Source organism: Rana temporaria, chromosome 3, assembly GCF_905171775.1.
Source record: "Rana temporaria chromosome 3, aRanTem1.1, whole genome shotgun sequence".
NCBI lineage: Eukaryota > Metazoa > Chordata > Amphibia > Anura > Ranidae > Rana > Rana temporaria.
Window position 1 is genome coordinate 233,099,399 of NC_053491.1, and position 19,062 is coordinate 233,118,460.

The window sequence follows — 19,062 nt, forward strand, 5'->3', positions numbered from 1 at the left end:
ATAAGGCTGTCAACAAAAGTATTACAATATACTTTGTTCTTCATCTTGCAGAAGTTCCTGGAAACAGGATACGATGAGCTGCGGAGGCAGCAAGAAAAACAGGGAGTTATAAGCTCCCTGATTGAGGAACTAGGCGAAGAACACACTCGCATGGCGATCCTCAAAAAGTGGTCCGACCTGAAGAGGCGCCAGATGAACCGGGTCAGGCGTATCCGGAATAAATATCATCCTGGTAAGTTATTGGTCACAGTTATGTTTTTTTTTCCCTAAAGTGTATTTTGTGCGTGTACTCGAGAGAGGAGCCGGACTGCAGGAGTTGGGAGTAGGCAGGCCTCCCCCAGAGGTAATCTGCCACCTTTCTCCATGCCCCGGGTGGCAATGGCGGGTGTGAGGGGGTCCTCCCACACAGACCGTCCTACCTGCTCCGCTTCGAAGCCCCACGGGGCAGAGGGACTCCCTATAAGGGAGTGAGAGGATTTGCCCGCTCAACCAGCCCCGTTAGTCCTTCGCCTCTCTTTTTAGAGACCGCATGGTCAGAGTGCGTGCATGTTAACCCAATTGCGAGTGCGTGTGTAAGTGTGGTGGTTTTTGTGGGAGGGAGGTGGGCATACTAAGCGCAGGCTTACCTCGCATAGCACACCCACCGGGGGCCGAGCTGAGACCACCAAACTCAATTCACATGTAGCCGAGAGCGGGATCCGAACCCCTAGCTGCAGAGGTGAATGGCTTGTCAGCGCAGTGGCAATCGCGTTGAGCCAGCCCGGGTCCCTTGGGGACAGTTATGTAAGGTCATATGTAATTAATGTAAGGTCAGATGTTGTTAACCAAGACGCCATGTTGTTGTAACATATATCACCACCAGCCAAGGTATTCATAGTACTGTTGGAAAAAAACATGGGACAGCAGACAGGAACACAGAAGTTATGTGGGAACATACTTTTCCCATTGCTTTGCATGGGACTTTAAACAAAAAGCCCGACCCTCACCAATGGGGTTAGTTAAGGGATAAATTAACGATCCTATACTTTAAGTGGACGTATAGATAACATGTGACCAAGTGTTATCGAAATATCTACAGCTGTTATGAAATAACATGTATTTCCCATAGAGTTGAATGGGACTTTAAAGAAAAACCCTGACCAAGGCAAATGGGGGTGGGTATGGGTTAAACCACCAATCCTATATTTGTGGCTGACATATAAGTAACCTGTGTGCCAAGTTTCATGTAAATATCTTTAGCCGTTTGGACGTGATGGTGGAACATACATACATACATGCACACACACGTTGAGTTTTATATATATAGATTCCCACTAAATTCCTGTGTTAGGCGTGGGGTTGTTATAGTAATCCTGTGTACTCCATCAAGTACTTTTTTTTAACATGAGATCGTCTGAACAAAACAAAGGAGACAAAAACAGCTCATTTTACCATGGTGGCAGCCCAGCTCACGCTCAGTCCCCTGTAGTGCCCACAAGACCCTTTAATATAACATTGTCCCATTGGTTAACTGTCTATATAAATTAATTTGTATTCATATACAATACAGTAGAGTACACAGAATTTGCATACGTCATTAGAAAACATTTTTATAATATATGAACATTGTGTTATTATAGGAGCTCCGCTACCAACTGTGCGCCCCAAGCGCACAAGGCGACAGGCCGCAGAGGAGGAGCAGGAGGAGGATGTGGAAGAGGAGGAGAGGGATGAGGAGGAGCAGCCAGGGCCATCCACATCACCACCCCCAGTTCCTGTGGAGGAGCAAGAGGAGGAGCTGCACCCCCCCCCCCCGAAACTTCTGGTGGAGTAGTGGGTGACGAGGAAGAGGAGCAGGATGAGACGGTTAATTATACCGTCAATCAGGAGGGTAAATATGTGCACATATATTAATAAAATTTCAACAATAAAATGTAGCTCTAAAAATGGACAGCATTTAAAGCAGGGCTGTGGAGTCGGTAGATAAATTTTTCGACTCCGACTCCTCAGTTTTATGTACTTCAGACTCCGACTCCCCGACTCCCCGACTCCGACTCCTCTGTATTAATATGCGAATGTATTTTATAGATTCCTTGAGGGAAAGAAACGCAAACTACCACAGGACTACTGGCTGGGAAGCCAACAGTCTACTGTATTGCACAGTTTAAGCAAAAGACAAACACAATGAAAACAATCAAGTGACTGGATAGTAGCAGCAGGCTTAAACATCAGGAACATGATCTTTAACAGTTCAAAAATACAGACCACATTAGTTGGCTGTTTTAGAACCAAAACAAAGCTTATCTATAATGAACCCAAAAAAAAAATATGAAAAACCTAGAAATGGTTTATATTAATCTTGAAATGTAGTTCTAGGCTTAGCAAATGCAAATAAATGCAATGTAGAGTTCTAAGGAAGAGAATTGCCTCTGCCAGATCCTCTTTCATAGAGTCTCTTAAGTCAGACTTTATTATTTTTATGGCTGAAAATAATCTTTCGTAACGGTCTTTGAAATCCAAATGTTTTTTTCTTATATCCTAACAGTTCTAAAAAAGCTAGAGGTGAAACAAGCTGCCATGAAAAACCTGACGAAGAGAGTAATGGCAAATGAGCAGCAGATACTGTTTTTGATGCGCCAAAATCAACAACTGGTGCAACAACTGGCGAAAAACATGGATGAGGTGACAGAGCTTCAGAAGTTAATGTCCTAATTTTTTTTTTTTTTTTTTTTAATAAAAAATGTTATATTTTGCAAAGGTTTCATTTCTTATTGAAATTGTTAGTTTTTTAAACACATCTAACTTCACATCTAACACATCAACATCAACATCAACATCAACACATCTAGCTTAATAATAACCGAAAACATTTTATACTATTACTAGCTGAATACCCGGCGTTGCCCGGTCTTCCTATCTTAACCTTTTGGGGAGGAAAATCATAGTAATATAAATATACCCATCTTTTATATAAGGGTGTTGGTAAGGGTTAATTTAACTGTTATATATTTTTATTTGGCATATAAGTAATATGTATAGCGGGTATTATTGAAATATCTCCAGGCGTACAGAAGTTATGTGGGAACATACATTTTCCATTGATTTGCATGGGACTTTAAAGGAAAACCCCGACCCTCACAAATGGGGGTAGTTAAGGGATAAATTAACTATCAGTGGTATCAGTGAACAGCAGTGGTAATAGGAGTATATATAGAGTGGGAATTAACTTTTTACATAGGTGTCTTGACAGAGCAGCAGCAGCAGTAGTAGTAGTAGTAGTAGATACAGAGTCATATCACTTGGGCAGGAGGTGCCATGATGAACAGCAGTGGTAATAGGAGTATATAGAGTGGGAAATTACTTTTGACATAGTTGTCTTGACTGAGCAGCAGCAGCAGCAGCAGCAGCAGTAGTAGTATTAGCAGTAGTAGTTGATACAGAGTCATATCACTTGGGCAGGAGTTGCCATGATGAACAGCAGTAGGAATAAGAGTATATAGAGTGTGAAACAACTGCTGACATAGGTGTATTGACTGGGCGGCAGCAGCAACAGCAGAAGCAGCAGTAGTAGTATTAACAGTAGTAGTTGATACAGAGTCATATCACATGGGCAGGAGTTGCCATGATGTACAGCAGTCTTAATAAGAGTATATAGAGTGTGAAATAACTGCTGACATAGGTGTATTGACTGGGCGGCAGCAGCAGCAGAAGCATCAGTAGTAGTATTAACAGTAGTAGTTGATACAGAGTCATATCACATGGGCAGGAGTTGCCATGATGTACAGCAGTCTTAATAAGAGTATATAGAGTGTGAAATAACTGCTGACATAGGTGTATTGACTGGGCGGCAGCAGCAGCAGAAGCAGCAGTAGTAGTATTAACAGTAGTAGTTGATACAGAGTCATATCACATGGGCAGGAGTTGCCATGATGTACAGCAGTCTTAATAAGAGTATATAGAGTGTGAAATAACTGCTGACATAGGTGTATTGACTGGGCGGCAGCAGCAGCAGAAGCAGCAGTAGTAGTATTAACAGTAGTACTTGATACAGAGTCATATCACATGGGCAGGAGGTGCCATGATGAACAGCAGTAGGAATAAGAGTATATAGAGTGTTAAACAACTGCTGACATAGGTGTATTGACTGGGCGGCAGCAGCAGCTGAAGCAGCAGTAGTAGTATTAACAGTAGTAGTTGATACAGAGTCATATCACATGGGCAGGAGTTGCCATGATGTACAGCAGTCTTAATAAGAGTATATAGGGTGTGAAATAACTGCTGACATAATTGTCTTGACTGATCCAAAGGAGTCATGGGAGAAAATCATGTGGTCAGATGAGACTATAATATAATTTTTTGATCATAATTTCACTAACCGTGTTCGGAGGAAGAATAATGATGAGTACCATGCCAAGAACGCCATCCCTAATGTGAAGCATGGGGGTGGTAGCATCATGCTTTGGTGGTGTTTTTCTGCACATGGGACAGGGTGACTGCACTGTATTAAGGAGAGGATGACCGGGGCCATGTATTGCAAGATTTTGGGCAACAACCTCCTTCCCTGAGTTAGAGCTTTGAAGATGGGTCGAGGCTGGGTCTTCCAACATGAGAATGACCCAAAGCACACAGCCAGGATAACCAAGGATTGGCTCTGTAAGGAGCATATCAAGGTTCTGGCGTGGCCTAGCCAGTCTCCAGACCTAAACCCAATAGAGAATCTTTGGAGGGAGCTCAAACTCCGTGTTTCTCAGCGATAGCCCAGAAACATGACTGATGTAGAGAAGATCTGTGTGGAGGAGTGGGCCAAAATCCCTCCTCCAGTGTGTGCAAAGCTGGTGTAAAACTACAAGAAATGTTTGACCGCTGTAATTGCAAAGAAAGCCTACTGTACCAAATATTAACATTGATTTTCTCTGATGTTGAAATAGTTATATTCAGCACTGTAAATACATCAGGTCCGGGGCTTCATCAGGGAATGCATGGCAAGGGACCCTTCAGCGCCCTGAACCGACGACGGGTGCCAGAAAGTCACCGCCGATCCAGGACTCATTCATCTTTATGAATGTGAGTCTGTCCACGGAGTCTGTGGACAGACGGGTCCTCTTGTCCGTGACCACCCCACCTGCCGCGCTGAATGTCCGCTCAGATAGTACGCTGGAGGGGGGGCAAGACAATAACTCCAGCGCATACTGAGCGAGCTCGCGGCAGGTGTCCAATCTGGCAACCCAGTACTCCATGGGGTCGTCGGTGCTCATACTGTCAGAAGCACCGACGGACGCCATGTAGTCTGCCACCATGTGGGCCAGCCGCTGGTGGTGACTGCTGCTGCTGCTGCTGGTGGTGGTACTGGGTCGCTCGGTTTGGAAGAACATCCTCATCTCTTCCATTAGGTCCCCTGCTCGGCTGCAGCTGGGTGCAGCCACCTGCTGGGTGAGATGAGGGGGGACAACTGGAGGCCGGGGAGTTGCCTGCTCCAACCGTCTGACAATGGCTGCCTGCAGTTCCTCCATCCGGTGCTGCCTCCGGCTGGCTGGGATGAACTGCTCCAGTTTCCCCTTGCACCTGGGATCCAAAAGGGTGGCCATCCAGAAATCATCCCTCGTCTTGATGGTCTTAACCCGGGGGTCCCTCCTGAGGCATCTCAGCATGTGGGCAGCCATGGGGAAGAGCACAGCCCGCTGTGACTCCTCAATGCTGGCCAGGTGAATGAGGTGCGACTCTTCATCCCTGAGGCGCTGCTGGTCAAACTCAGACATGCCCAACCCCCGGACTATCGGTGCCCCCAACACCGGCTCTCCCTCCTGACCAGGCCCTGACTCCGGGACGACACCAGCAACCACCTCCTCCTCCTCTTCATCATCATCCTCCTCCTCCTCCTCCTCCTCGTCCTGGCCCTGGTCTCGGTGGAGCATTGCTGACTCCTCCTGCTCCACCAAGGCACTCTCCCCAGCCTCGAGCAGGCGATCTAGTGTCCTCTCCAGCATGAACAGTATTGGCAGCACGCTATTGAGGCCAATTTGCTCACTGCTGACCATCTTGGTCGCCTGCTCGAAGGAGGACAACACTTGGCAGACCTGGTTTATCTGCCCCCACTGCGCACAGGCGATGAAAGGGAGTTGTGGTGAAGCCCTCTCAGTGCCTAGTTCCATCAGGTACTCCCTCACCGCCCTTTGCTGCTCCCACAACCTCTTCAGCATGTGGAGGGTGGAGTTCCACCGCGTCACACTGTCCACAATCAGCCTGTGAAGGGGCAGATTGTACTTCCGCTGCAATTTGGACAGGGACGCGGTAGCGGTTGGGGAGCGCCTGAAGTGGCTGGCAATCCTACGCGCCTTTGCCACAATGTCACTCAACCCTGGATAAGTGCGCAGGAACTTCTGCACCACCAGGTTGAGGACATGTGCCAGACAGGGCACGTGCGTCAGACTGCCAGCATGGAGGGCGGCGAGTAGGTTGCTGCCGTTATCGCAGACAACCATACCTGGCTGGAGCCTTCGGGGTGTCAGCCACTTCTGGACCTGAGCTTGAAGTGCTTTCAGCACTTCTTCTCCAGTGTGTCTCAGGTCCCCTAAACTAACAAGCTGGAGCACGGCCTGACAGCGCACGTGCCCCACACTTGAGTAGCTACGGGGGCGCTTGCTGGGAGGCTCAGCAGCTGCGGAGACAGTGGCTTGAGGGAGACCAGCAGTTCTCCCCTGGACACCCCGGGGCGGCACCACAAGATCGGTTGCTGACGATCCCTCACCGACGCCTCGGAGGGAAACCCAATGGGCCGTGAAGCTGATGTAGCGTCCCTGCCCATGCCTGCTGGTCCAGCCATCCATTGTCAGATGAACCCTGTCGCTGACAGCGTGATCCAGCGACAGGGTTACATTCTGCACAATGTGCTGGTGTAGGGCAGGGACACCAGTCCTGGCAAAGAAATGGCGGCTGGGGACACGCCATTGGGGTTGGGCCTGCTCCAACATCTGCCTGAAGGGGTTGCTGTCAACTATGTTGAAGGGCAGCAGATGTTGGGCAATAACCCTTGCCAGGAGCCCATTGAGGGAACGCACACGTCGGTCTCCAGGGGGGAAGGGAGTGGTGCGGTCAAAGGCGTCTGAAATCGACGCCTGGCGCCGGACGGCAGTGCGGGACACAGACGTGGAGGGTGCTGTGGAAGTAGAGGTCTGGCTGCCGGTACCAGTACCTCTACTAGAGGGAGCGGGGGGGCATGACCTGCTGGAAACAGATGAAGATGTGGCAGGGGCTGCTGTACCCTGCTCACTTGTGGTGGTGGCGCTGCTACCACCACCACGCTTCATCTCGTCATACAACGCCCAGTGGTTTATCCTCAGGTGCTGGTTCAGGGCTGTGGTACCCACCCGAGCCAAACACTTCCCTCTCTTCACCCTCACTTTACAAATCCGGCAGATGGCCACGGTAGGGTTGTCTGCCACCAGGGTAAAGAAATTCCAGACAGGTGACTTCAGCACCGCCCTCCTGTCAGATGGGGTGACGCTTACTTGCACCTGCTGGGACTCGGTGCGCACAGGTGGAGCTGCCTGCTGCTGCTGCTGCTGCTGCTGCTCCTCCTCCTGACACCTCCTGCTGCCATCACCAGTGGAGACCCTGACGATGGTCTCCCTGGTGGTGACCTGGCGCACCGTTTCACCAGGGTGCCTACCTTCCCCGTCGTCACTGACGTAGTGAGCCGACGCGTCAGATGGCAACCATGATGGGTCACCCTCTTCGCCCCCAGAGATGTCAGACCAAGGGCTGAGATGTGTTGGTCTGAGGGAACCACGTGACATGGAGCCTCTAGCCTGGCTCCGCTGTCCCCTCACCCACGCCTGGGTCTGACTAGGTGCTGCTGTTTCCTGCACCAAAACAGCAGCACCAGTTTGAAGGGATGTCTCTGGGATACTGCCAGCAGGTATCCCATCCTCCTCATCCATCCCTTCAAAAAGGTCCTGACCATCAGGACAGAGCTGGAGGTCTGCCTGATGCATGGCCTCCCCCAAGAGATCCCTCTCACTGTCGCTGTCGAACAGTAAGATGCTGGACTCTTGGGGGCTGGGGGGGGGTAGTACAGGCAACGGTGTAATGGTGGTACTACTGTGAGTCGGGACCGACGACTCAGTGGCACTGCTGTGCCCCATGTAGTCCACCACTACTTGAGCCTGAGATGGCAATATCGGGCGGCTGCCCGATGGGAAGAACTCCCGGATCAGGCGTACTCCCCTTGCACCCGATCCTCTACCACTAGTAGGGGCACGAGAGGTACCCCGTGCTGGCAGCGATCCAGCACTGGGAGTAACTCCCCTACCCCTGCTGCCACGGCCACGGATGCCGCTCATTATTGCTGATATGTGTGTGGGGGGGGTAAACTTTATTGGGGGGGGGAAATGTGAACAAAATGTGTTTTTGTGTTTTTTTTACAAGACAGGCACGCAGACAAAGACGTACACAGACAGCTACTAAACTATAAGAAAAGTAGTACACCAGACAAGGACTACAAAATTAAAGAAAAAAAAAAAAGCACTAAACAAACACTAACTTTTTTTTTTTTTTTTTTTTTAAACACAAAACACAGACACTAAACACACACTAAGCTAAGCTAGATGAAATAAATGTACACTAACAGTGTGTACACTTACTACACAAAATTTAACTAAACTGAACACAAAACTTAGCTTTTATAAAAGCTCTTTAGGGAAAACTAAACAAAATGTGAACTGAGATGCCTATCAAATATCACTGAACAGCGAACCTGCAAGATCTAACAGTAACACAAGATGAACAAAACTTAGCTTTTAGAAAAGCTCTTTTATAAAGCTCAGCAAAATGTGTTCTGAAATCTCTTGCAAATATCACTGAACAGGGAGGATTGCAGGATCAAACAGTAACACAAATGAAAAAAACAGCACAAAACAGCACAAAACGTAGCTTTGAAAAAAGCTCTTGGGTCTATTGCTTTGAAAAAAGCAGTTGATATACTGGAAAAGATCCACTGGAATCACTAAATAGCAATGCTGGTGATGATCTAAATCAATCAAGAACAAAGACACAGGAAACCAGGAACACAGAAACAGCCTCCACACTCTATAGCCAGCTTCTGAATCTGCAATGAAATGGTGCTGGGAGTGAGCTTATATAATGTCCATGCAGGCAGGTTCCTATTGGTTGCTAACCTGTGACGAGTGTGGAAGGAGAACTCTGATTGGCTCTGATGCAAAAGGGCGGAGCAAATAATCGCGCAATATTCCTATTGCCGAATATTCGCATTGCGAATATTCGGCAATATAAAATGATCGCTTCAGCTACTCGGCCCAATGGCTCTAATCATACCAGCAATGCTTTCAGACGTCTATGGAGATCACTAGGATGTGATCTGTTTTAAAAATGAAACTGTAAAAATCGCTCTGATGCGGAAGATCGGGGCGAGGAAAATAATCGCGCGATATTGCGTTTGCCGAATAATCGCATTGCGATCTTTCTGGAAAATTCAATGAACGCTTCAGCTACTCGGCCCAGGGTCTCTAATGATACCAGCAATGCTTTTAGACGTCTATGGAGATATCTAGGATGTGATCTGATTAAAAAAAAAAATTGTAAAAAATCGAATATTCGGAATTGCGAATATTCACCGCGAATTTCGAAATATAGCGCGATTTCTCGAATATGCTATATTCGAGTCGAATATTCGCAATGCGAATATTCGTGAGCAACACTAGTTTTGAGTAGAGTGAGGAAATGTTAAAATATCTTTTTTTTTTTTTTTTTTTAATACTTATGAAGTCATCAGGGAGATTCAGTCACATATTTTGTTCTGGTGACCATTAGCACTAGAACATGAGAAGAGAAATAAAAAGAAAATGCAGTTGTCACTTTTTTGGTGATTTCCTTTCACTTACTGTTGTGTCTCTAGAACAGAAAGTTAGGAGAAATCTCTTCAATTGGATACACTGACAGCCAGGGCCGTCCTAATAGCATCATGGGCCCCTGGGCAAAGTAATGCACTGGGGCCCCACCAGCTTGCCCCAATTTACACATCTACTTTCAAGTATAAATAGTTGATAGAATTAAACATATATTCATTAGTACTTTCAATAAAATCGTATTTACAAAAGGAAAACATTCCATAAATCAAAGACTAGTTAACACAAAGGGCACAGTACAGGGGAGAATGCAGAAGGGCACAGTACAAGGGGGGAAGGAGGGTATAACACTGGGATGCTTTCCAAGACACAACCATATCGGGACAGTTAGTAAAAAGCATGACTGTCCCAGCAAATCCGGGACAGTTGGCAAGTATGATGTAATGCAAGATTATTGTGGGGCCCCTTATGTACCTGGGGCCCCTGGATAGTGCCCAGGAGTGACCTTGCATTAAGATGGCCCTGCTGACAGCAATAAATACATTAATTTTTGTATTTTAAGGGACAGAGACAGAACCAAACAAATATTGATAAAGCAGTGTTGCCGACAATAATGAGGTCCCATTAAATCCTAACTGAGTAAAGAAAATGGAGATTGTAGTGAACATAGTGCACCCTCAAAATGTGCAACTCAACAACATTTAACCACTTGGGATCCGCGCTATGGACAAAAGACGTCCACAGCGCGGCTCTCAAGTGCCAGGTGGACGTCCCTGGACGTCCTGTTGTTGTTGTTCCCCGTGCGCGCCACTGGGGGCGCGCAGCGGGGAAACAACGTGCCCGGCGCATCGCTCGGGAGCCGATGCGAGTGCCTGGCGGCCGCGATGTCCGCCAGACTACCGCGATCGTCGGTGACACAGCAGGACGTGGAGCTCTGTGTGTAAACACAGAGCTCCACGTGCTGTCAGGGAGAGAGGAGACCGATCTGTGTCCCTTTACATAGGGACACAGCATCGGTCACCTCCCCCAGTCAGTCCCCTCCCCCCACACAGTAAGAACACAATGAGGGAATACATTTAACCCCTTCCTCACCCCCTAGTGTTAACCCCTTCACTGCCAGTCATATTTATACAGTAATTAGTGCATTTTTATAGCACTGATTGCTGTATAAATGTGAATGGTCCCAAAATGGTGTCAAAAGTGTTCGATACGTCCGCCGCAATATCGCAGGCCTGACAAAAAAAATCGCAAATCGCCGCCATTACTAGTAAAAAAAATAAAAAAAAAATCATAAATCTATCCCCTATTTTGTAGGCGCTATAACTTTTGTGCAAACCAATCAATATACGCTTATTGCGATTTTTTTTTTAACAAAAATATGTAGAAGAATACGTATCGGCCTAAACCGAGGGAAATTTTTTTTTTTTTTAAATGGGATATTATTATAACAAAAAGTAAAAAATATTCTGTTTTTTTTCCAACTTTTCTGTCTTTTTTTGTTTTTAGCGCAAAAATAAAAAACGCAGAGGTAATCAAATATCACCAAAAGAAAGCTCTATTTGTGGGGAAAAAATGATAAAAATATAATTTGGGTACAGTGTTGTATGACTGCGCAATTGTCATTCAAAATGCGTCAGCGCTAAAAGCTGAAAATTGGTCTGGGCACGAAGGGGGTTTAAGTGCCCAGTAATGAAGTGGTTAAAGTCTTGTGAGTGATACCCATCTTATAAAACCCACACTAGACCACAACAAGCTCAAGACACAAGGTAAATAAGGAATTCAACATTCCAGGCACATCATCTTTGACAGGGCACAGGGGTTGATTTAGTAAAACTGGAGAGTGCAAAATCTGGCGCAGATGTGCATGGTAACCAATCAGCTTGTTCAGTTAAGCTTTGATGAAAAAAACCTGGAAGCTGATTGATTTCTATGTAGAGCTGCACCAAATTTCACACTCTCAAGTTTTAGTAAATCAGCCCTACAGTCTTTAAACCCATTAGTAGGAGTCTGGAAGGCCAAAACACTATTAGTTGTTGTAAAAAGCATTAGGTTAGAGCTAGAGCTTAGAGCACTGCACAGCTGAGTCTGATACTACTTGACTTGAAGCTGTGCTTTTCATATAACTCAGCTCACAAAATCTATTTATATTCCAGAAATCGCACCATGATAAAAAAATGGTCATATCGAGCATCTACTAAAATGTTTAATGGTCAATTAGGTACAAAAGGCTGCTGTATTACGAGGTGCTGAAAGCTAATAGTACGCATTATATCTCCTAAGGAGAATAGACATGAATCCAATATCCTGTTTGATTTCTTTCAGATTGGTCTTTCATTCTATTTCATAATATGTTGATTATAGAATGTAAAATAGGGACATGTAGAAATACTGATATAGTTAAAAAAAACTGTCATCCAGGGAGTGGTCGCTGCAGAGTTAACCTAGGCACTTAGGCTGGCCATACACGGTTCAAATCTTAGCCAGTTCAGCAGGATCGGCTGAAAATTCAAACCATTAATAGGCAGGCTGAATGTACCAAGTTGATCGATCAAGCAAAACTTGGGTACAACCAGCCTGCCGGATTTTCATACGATTATTGCTAGCGGCTGCTATAGCTGCTATCGATAATCGCTGTCTTCTTCCAGCGGGGCTGGCTTCCCCCACCCGCCCCCCTTTTCCGGGAGAAGGCAATTGCTGATTCCCCTGTCAGCACTGCCTGTGTTGATGGGGAAAAGTGAAAATTTCCTGAAACCCATGGTTGCAGAAAAGAAATTCAAAATGTGTATTGCCGGCCTGAGGCCTCGTACACACGGGCAAGAATCTTGATAGGAAAAAAAAACGTTTTTCCCAACGAGATTCTTGGCAAGAATCTCTTGCAGCCCGAGTGTACACACAGATTTTTCAAAAGAACCGCGGTTCTCTTGAAAGGCAAGAACGCGGTGACGTCATCGCGTACGACGAGCATGCGCTCGCCACATTCGATGCCGTCGCCGCCATCTTGCTTCACCCTACCTAAGCCATGGAAGCTACCGCGCATGTGTTGAAGTCATTTCAAACATGCGCAGGTTTCCACGGCGACAGGTAAGTATACACACTCTCGGGTTTCTCGTCGGGAAACAGGCCGACAAGAATCTTGACGAGAAAATAGAGAGCAGGATCTCTATTTTTCTTGTCGAGATTCTGGCCAGATTTCCAGACGAGAAACCTGAAAGCCTCGTACACACGCTTGGTTTACTCGGCGTGTGTACGAGGCTTTAGACTGAGATTGCCATTGTTACATTGTCTATAATTAAAGGGCATAGAGAAATGGAAGGTCACACTATGCATCCTAACAGGAATTACATTGGTCTTGAGCGCACATACTAAGGCCAGTCATAAGAACACATATTGTGCCGTAATAAGATGTTGTTATCATATAACATAACTAGGGATGAGCCGAACACCCCCCCGTTCGGTTCGCACCAGAACCGTCGAACGGACCGAACATTTGCGCAAACTTTTAGAACCCCATTGAAGTCTATGGGACTCGAACGTTCGAATTCAAAAGTGCTAATTTTAAAGGCTTATATGCAAGTTTGAGAACCTGGGTCTTGCCCCAGGGAACATGTATCAATGGAAAAAAAAGTTTTAAAAACTGTAGTTTTTTCTGGAGCAGCGATTTTAATGATGCTTAAATTAGAAAAAAAAGGAAAAATTCCTTTAAATATCGTACTTCCTATATTTAATCTATATAATTTAAGTTTAATCATTTAAATTTAAGTTTTTCCTAATTTGCCTTCCACCTGGTGAATGAGTAAGACCATTTCACGAACGGTCTTTTCGTTTTTATATGTTTTCATTTCTGGCCTTGTTAGGCCACCATAGGTGGCTATCTAGTTTGTCGACTCAGATCGAGGCTTGGTACGACAGAAATTGTATTTTACGCGATGCGTCAGTGTGTCCCCCCTTCCCCCAGACGACGTAAATTTTATGACAAAACGTACGTCGGGAAGGTGACGTGCTGACGTATGACGTGACGATCCGAGCGGAACGGGCGTTCGAGTAAGCCGGCCGGCATTACATTTTTCTGTGCTTTTATCCAACTGCATTTCTGTAAGTGTAACTTTTGTTAAACTTTTTTCTACATACTTCACTTTGTGTGCTCTTTTATTCCTTTTTGGTAACTGCCGTTGATGGGATATCTGGAGGATCTATAGGACACCCAAGTCAGCAGCTGAGTTTTATCAAGGGTTTTTAGCCATAAGCTGATCACAATTTTTCTTCTGGTAAGCCTTCATTTTATGAGGTGATCTGGTGATGGTGTTAAATTCAATCACGACCTATTTATTTGCACGTGCTGTTTTGTCATACTTCACCATATGAATTTTATTTCCTGGATACACACAACTTGCCGTTGATCCGCCTGGAGGTTCCTTTATCCATCTGCATCTGGTGTTGACTACATAAAGGCCAGGGCTGGGGTTTACAGCCGCAAGCGAGTCTTGCTTGCCGTCTGGTAAGCCTCCATCCTCTTAAGGTGTATCTTTGGTCGTGGTTATTCAGTCTTTAATATATACAGGACTTCCTATCATCAGGACTGTTTTCATCATTTATTATACAAGATTTGGTTTTGCTTAATTAACTTCAAGTGGTTTTTGGCTTATATTTGCCATTTGAACTTCGCTTCATAATTGAATTTTGTTTCACAATCTGTTTCACATCTGAATTTTGCTTCACATACTTTGAACAATATTTTTAGTGGGCTTTGCGGTAAGGGCCACTTTATTCACATATGGTCCCTGAAATTTCACTGTGTTAGTTTAGCTTTGTTATTGTTCCACAGCGCAACTCCATTCCTTTCTTTGTATCATTTAAAACTGCTTGCGGCTTTAATGTAATGTCTGGTCCTTGCAATATGGATGAAAATCATTAAGAAAAATAGCATGGGTTTCCCCGCCCCCCTCCCCCCTCCCCCCAGGTCATTACCAGCCCCTTTGGCCCTATATACTTTGAAGAGCATTATACATGTGGTGCAAACAAGACAGGGACTGTAGGTTTGTTGTTAAGTAGAATCTGTTTGTAATTTTGAACTGGTAATTTTTTAAAGTGTAGCTCCAGCCAAAAAATCTATTTTTTAAGCTTTTTGGAAAACATAGAGCAGTGAGTGCGAAGTGAGGTAGGGTAGTACTGTAGTGACATTGTACAAAACAGCCATGCTATTATCAGCTATCACTGCTGTGGTTTTTGATGCCCCTCGGCCTCCTGACTGTGTTTTAAAGGTTCAACTTCACATCTATGCGATGCATCAGAGTATGTGCCTTGCTGCAGAACAGCCTATTAATTTGAGAATGAACTGCCTGTCACCCCTCAATAGCACCAAAGTGCATGGGCCTTTTTTGAATTTTATTTTTTAATGCCGCTGCACCAAAATGCATGGTGCTTTTGTTAGCATGCATTTTTATTTTTGTGATTTTATTTTATTTACACACATATATATATATATATAAAATGTGTGTGTAAATAAAATTAAAAAAAAATCACAAAAATGCATGCTAACAAAAGCACCATGCATTTTTTGAGAATCGCGAGAGAATCGTGATCTTCATTCTAATATTCTTTGTGATTCTCATTTTTCCCAGAATCGTGCAGCTCTACTGCCTTTAGGAATTAATATGAGAAACACCAGCAAATCTATTGACGTAGCTTTAAGTGCACACTGTACAGAGGACACAGACAGTACACAACATGAAAATACTGCAGCTAGCACAATCACCTGCCTGCCAGTATATTAGAAAGAGCGGATCTATCTAAACTCAATACAGTGTATAAATATATATACAACACCTGGGATGCATATATATCCTCTACACACTGTGGCCCAGATTCAGAAACAAGATACGACGGTGTATCTCCTGATACGCCGTCGTATCTCTGAGTGCGGGCCGTCGTATCTATGCGCCTGATTCAGAGAATCAGTTACGCATAGATATCCCTAAGATCCGACTGGTGTAAGTGTCTTACACCGGCGTATCTTAGGCTGCATATTCTCGCTGGCCGCTAGGTGGCGCTTCCGTATAGTTACGCGAGGAATATGCAAATTAGCATTTACACCGATTCAGAAACGAACGACCGCCCTGCGATTTTTTTTTACGTCGTTTGCGTTAGGCTTTTTCCGGCGTAAAGTTACCCCTGCTATATGAGGGGTATGTTAACCTCCCTGGCGGTATGATTCTGTCTGGAATTACGTACCAAAAGCGGTACAATTATTTTGCAAGGAAATTTGGCGTTTTATACTGTAGGCCTGTAATTCTTAGGAATAACTCACTTAAATCTGACCAAACAAGAGTCTTGTAGGCATCCCGGGTATGATTTAAAAAAAAAAAAAAAATTTAAATTATAATATAATAAATAATTATAAATAATTATAACAAATAATAATATAATCATAATAAAAAATATTCAATAATGTAATCAACTCAAAATCACTGAAATTTGCTCAGTTGCAGAATTGTCGCTGTCATTACTTTTATTTTTTTATGACGTATTTCCCCACAAATCGCTATCGCACAATTCTGCAAGTGATTATAATTTATTATCGCTGTTTTCATAGATGATCTAAAACCATTTTTGACATAAAGGGACACTTTTGGACAATCTACAGTGTGCAGGCAGAAAGAACAGTTTTTATTATATAAAAGTACATGCAGGGCACTGGGTAGACCACTAGGGACTAGGGGGGTGTGTATTTTTTAGATACAGTACTGTAATCTATAAGATTACAGTATACTGTATGTAATGTGTTTGTTTACTTTTTTGAATTTGGCGCCGTTCTCCGCCCCCGTGCGTCGTAACGTTGCAGGGAACGGAGAGACTGTGAATCAAGCGAGGAGGACCCGCTCGCTCACACAGCGGGGAGGCATCGCAGGATCCAGGGACAAGGTAAGTAACTTGTCTGTGGATGCTTCGAAAGGTAAGCCGCGTCACTGCACGCTCTGCACATCCACCCCGAGCATGACTCGGGGATACCGTTCTTAGCATAAAAAATCCACCCCGAGTCACGCTCGGGTTCACCGCTAAGGTATGGCCGTTGTTCCCGCGTCAAATTTTGAAAATTTTACGTTGTTTGTGTAAGTCGTTCGCTAATAGGGCTGGACGTCATTTACGTTCACGTCTAATCCAATACGTCCTTGCGGCGTACTTTGGCGCAATGCACACTGGAATATTTTACGAACGGCGCATGCACCGTTAAAAAAAACGTCAAAAACGCAGGTTCAAGTAAAATTTAAATACAACACGGCCCCAACATCCCCATTTGAATTAGGCGGCCTTACGCCGCAACACATACGTTACGTCGCCGTAACTAAGGGTGCAAGTTCTCTCTGAATACAGAACTTACGCCCAAAGTTACAGCGGCGCAACGTATTGGAGATACGTTACGCCGGAAGAAAGATGCGCTCAGGTATCTGAATCTAGCCCTGTAACTCTAACTGACTAGCCTGCCTGCTCTATCTAACTCCAAAAACGTACACTCTCTCTCTCTCTCTGTAAACCACCAACACACTACACAAGGCCGACTTCCAGGCAGCATTATATAGTGTGGGGTGTGTACTAAACCCCCTGAGCCATAATTGGCCAAAGCCACCCTGGCTTTGGCCAATTATGGCTCACTGTTTTTTGCGCGCTGTGATTGGCCAAGCATGCGGGTCATAGTGCATGCTTGGCCAATCATCAGCCAGCAATGCACTGCAATGTGAATTATGGGCCGAGACACGCTACTCGAATTTGGCGCGAATGGCCCAAAACGTTCGTATTTCGACGAACGAACATACGATGTTTGAGTCGAACGTGAGTTCGACTCTAATGCGAAACTCATCCCTAAATATAACCCCAGTGCGATGTTACAAAAAAACATGTATACCATTAGGCCTTTTCATCATCTACCATATGTCAGGGATCTGCAAAGCATAAAACTAAACATTTTTAGCTAGCAACAACATTCTGAGTTTTGTTTTATTATGGCTACCTGCTCTGGGTCATCTTCAGAAATGGTTTGGAACTTTTCACAAGATTTCCAAAAATGTATGTTCTCAGCACTGTATTCTTTATTCAAAAATTCCTGCAGAAAATAAAAGAGGAACGTATGATATTTGCTATAAACACCAAAAAAACATAGCCAAAAAAATCAAAAAAATAAATCTAATTTCTTCATCAATTTATGAATGAATGAATGAAAAATTTATATAGCGCAGCACAAGCGAACCAAATCGCCTCTGGGCGCTTGTTGTTCCTGTCTCCTTTGATATCAAAAGAGATGAGTTTTGATCTTTCTCCTGAACGCCAAGTGGTTCTCCTCCAACCGAATGCTGGTTGGTAAAGCGTTCCATAGTCTGGGACCCTGAACCGCAAATCTTCTTTCTCCCTTGGACTTGTATCTGGCTTTGGGTATTTGGAGCAGATTTTGGTTGGTGGATCGCAGAACGCGATTGGCGTTGTGAGCTTTTATTTTTTTCGCATAGATAAAGGGGGGCCTTCCCATGGATACATCTATGCGTTAGACAGAGTGCTTTAAATAGATTTATGTCATTTTTTTTTACTAGTAATGGCAATGATCAGCGATTTTTAGCGGGACTGCGACATTGCGTCAGACAGATCGGACACTTAACTGACATTTTTTTACACTTTTTTGGGAACCAGTGACATTATTACAGTGATCAAAAGACAAACCTAGTGATCCTAGGCACAGCATAACCCCTCAGGATTTTTAGGACAGACCAGGTGAGTATTTAAAAAGTATTGTTTGTTGAAAACATTTAGTAGTCTATACAGTAGAAGAATAAAATCACTGCAGTACAAAAATACAGGCATGAATATAAATGCCCTCTGGTATGAAGGGCTGTTGCACGTAGCTGTAGAAGATGATGCCTGACATGTTTCAGACCCCTAGGTCCTTCTTCATAGGCTGAATGTCATCTAAAGCATACATACGTCTATAAAGTGAACATATTTAAACATTAGTAAAATAGTAAATTTTTAACATTGATCAACCTATTGCATGAAATTTAACATCCATGCAAATACAAAAAATAGGCATAGAAGGCTGGTACTCACTTTCATGAGCCGATCACCAATGAACCATGAGGGGGACCTGGCAGGGATGGAATTGGCCTGCACTGTGATTGTTACATGGTGGGACAGATGGTAAGCTCTGAGATAACAAGGCACCATTTTATAAAATATTGTTGTG

At 44.6% G+C, this 19,062-nt stretch overlaps 1 protein-coding gene across 4 annotated transcripts in view; it reads right to left on the bottom strand.

Annotated features, from left to right (window-relative positions):
* Window positions 1-19,062, bottom strand: part of RGS14 (regulator of G protein signaling 14) — a 186,202-nt gene that overhangs the window by 89,525 nt on the left and 77,615 nt on the right. For all 4 annotated transcript variants that reach the window (XM_040344454.1, XM_040344453.1, XM_040344456.1 and 1 more), the window contains one exon: window positions 17,842-17,934. In XM_040344454.1, coding sequence (XP_040200388.1) covers window positions 17,842-17,934 — 93 coding nt within the window. The remainder of the gene's footprint in view (window positions 1-17,841; window positions 17,935-19,062) is intronic.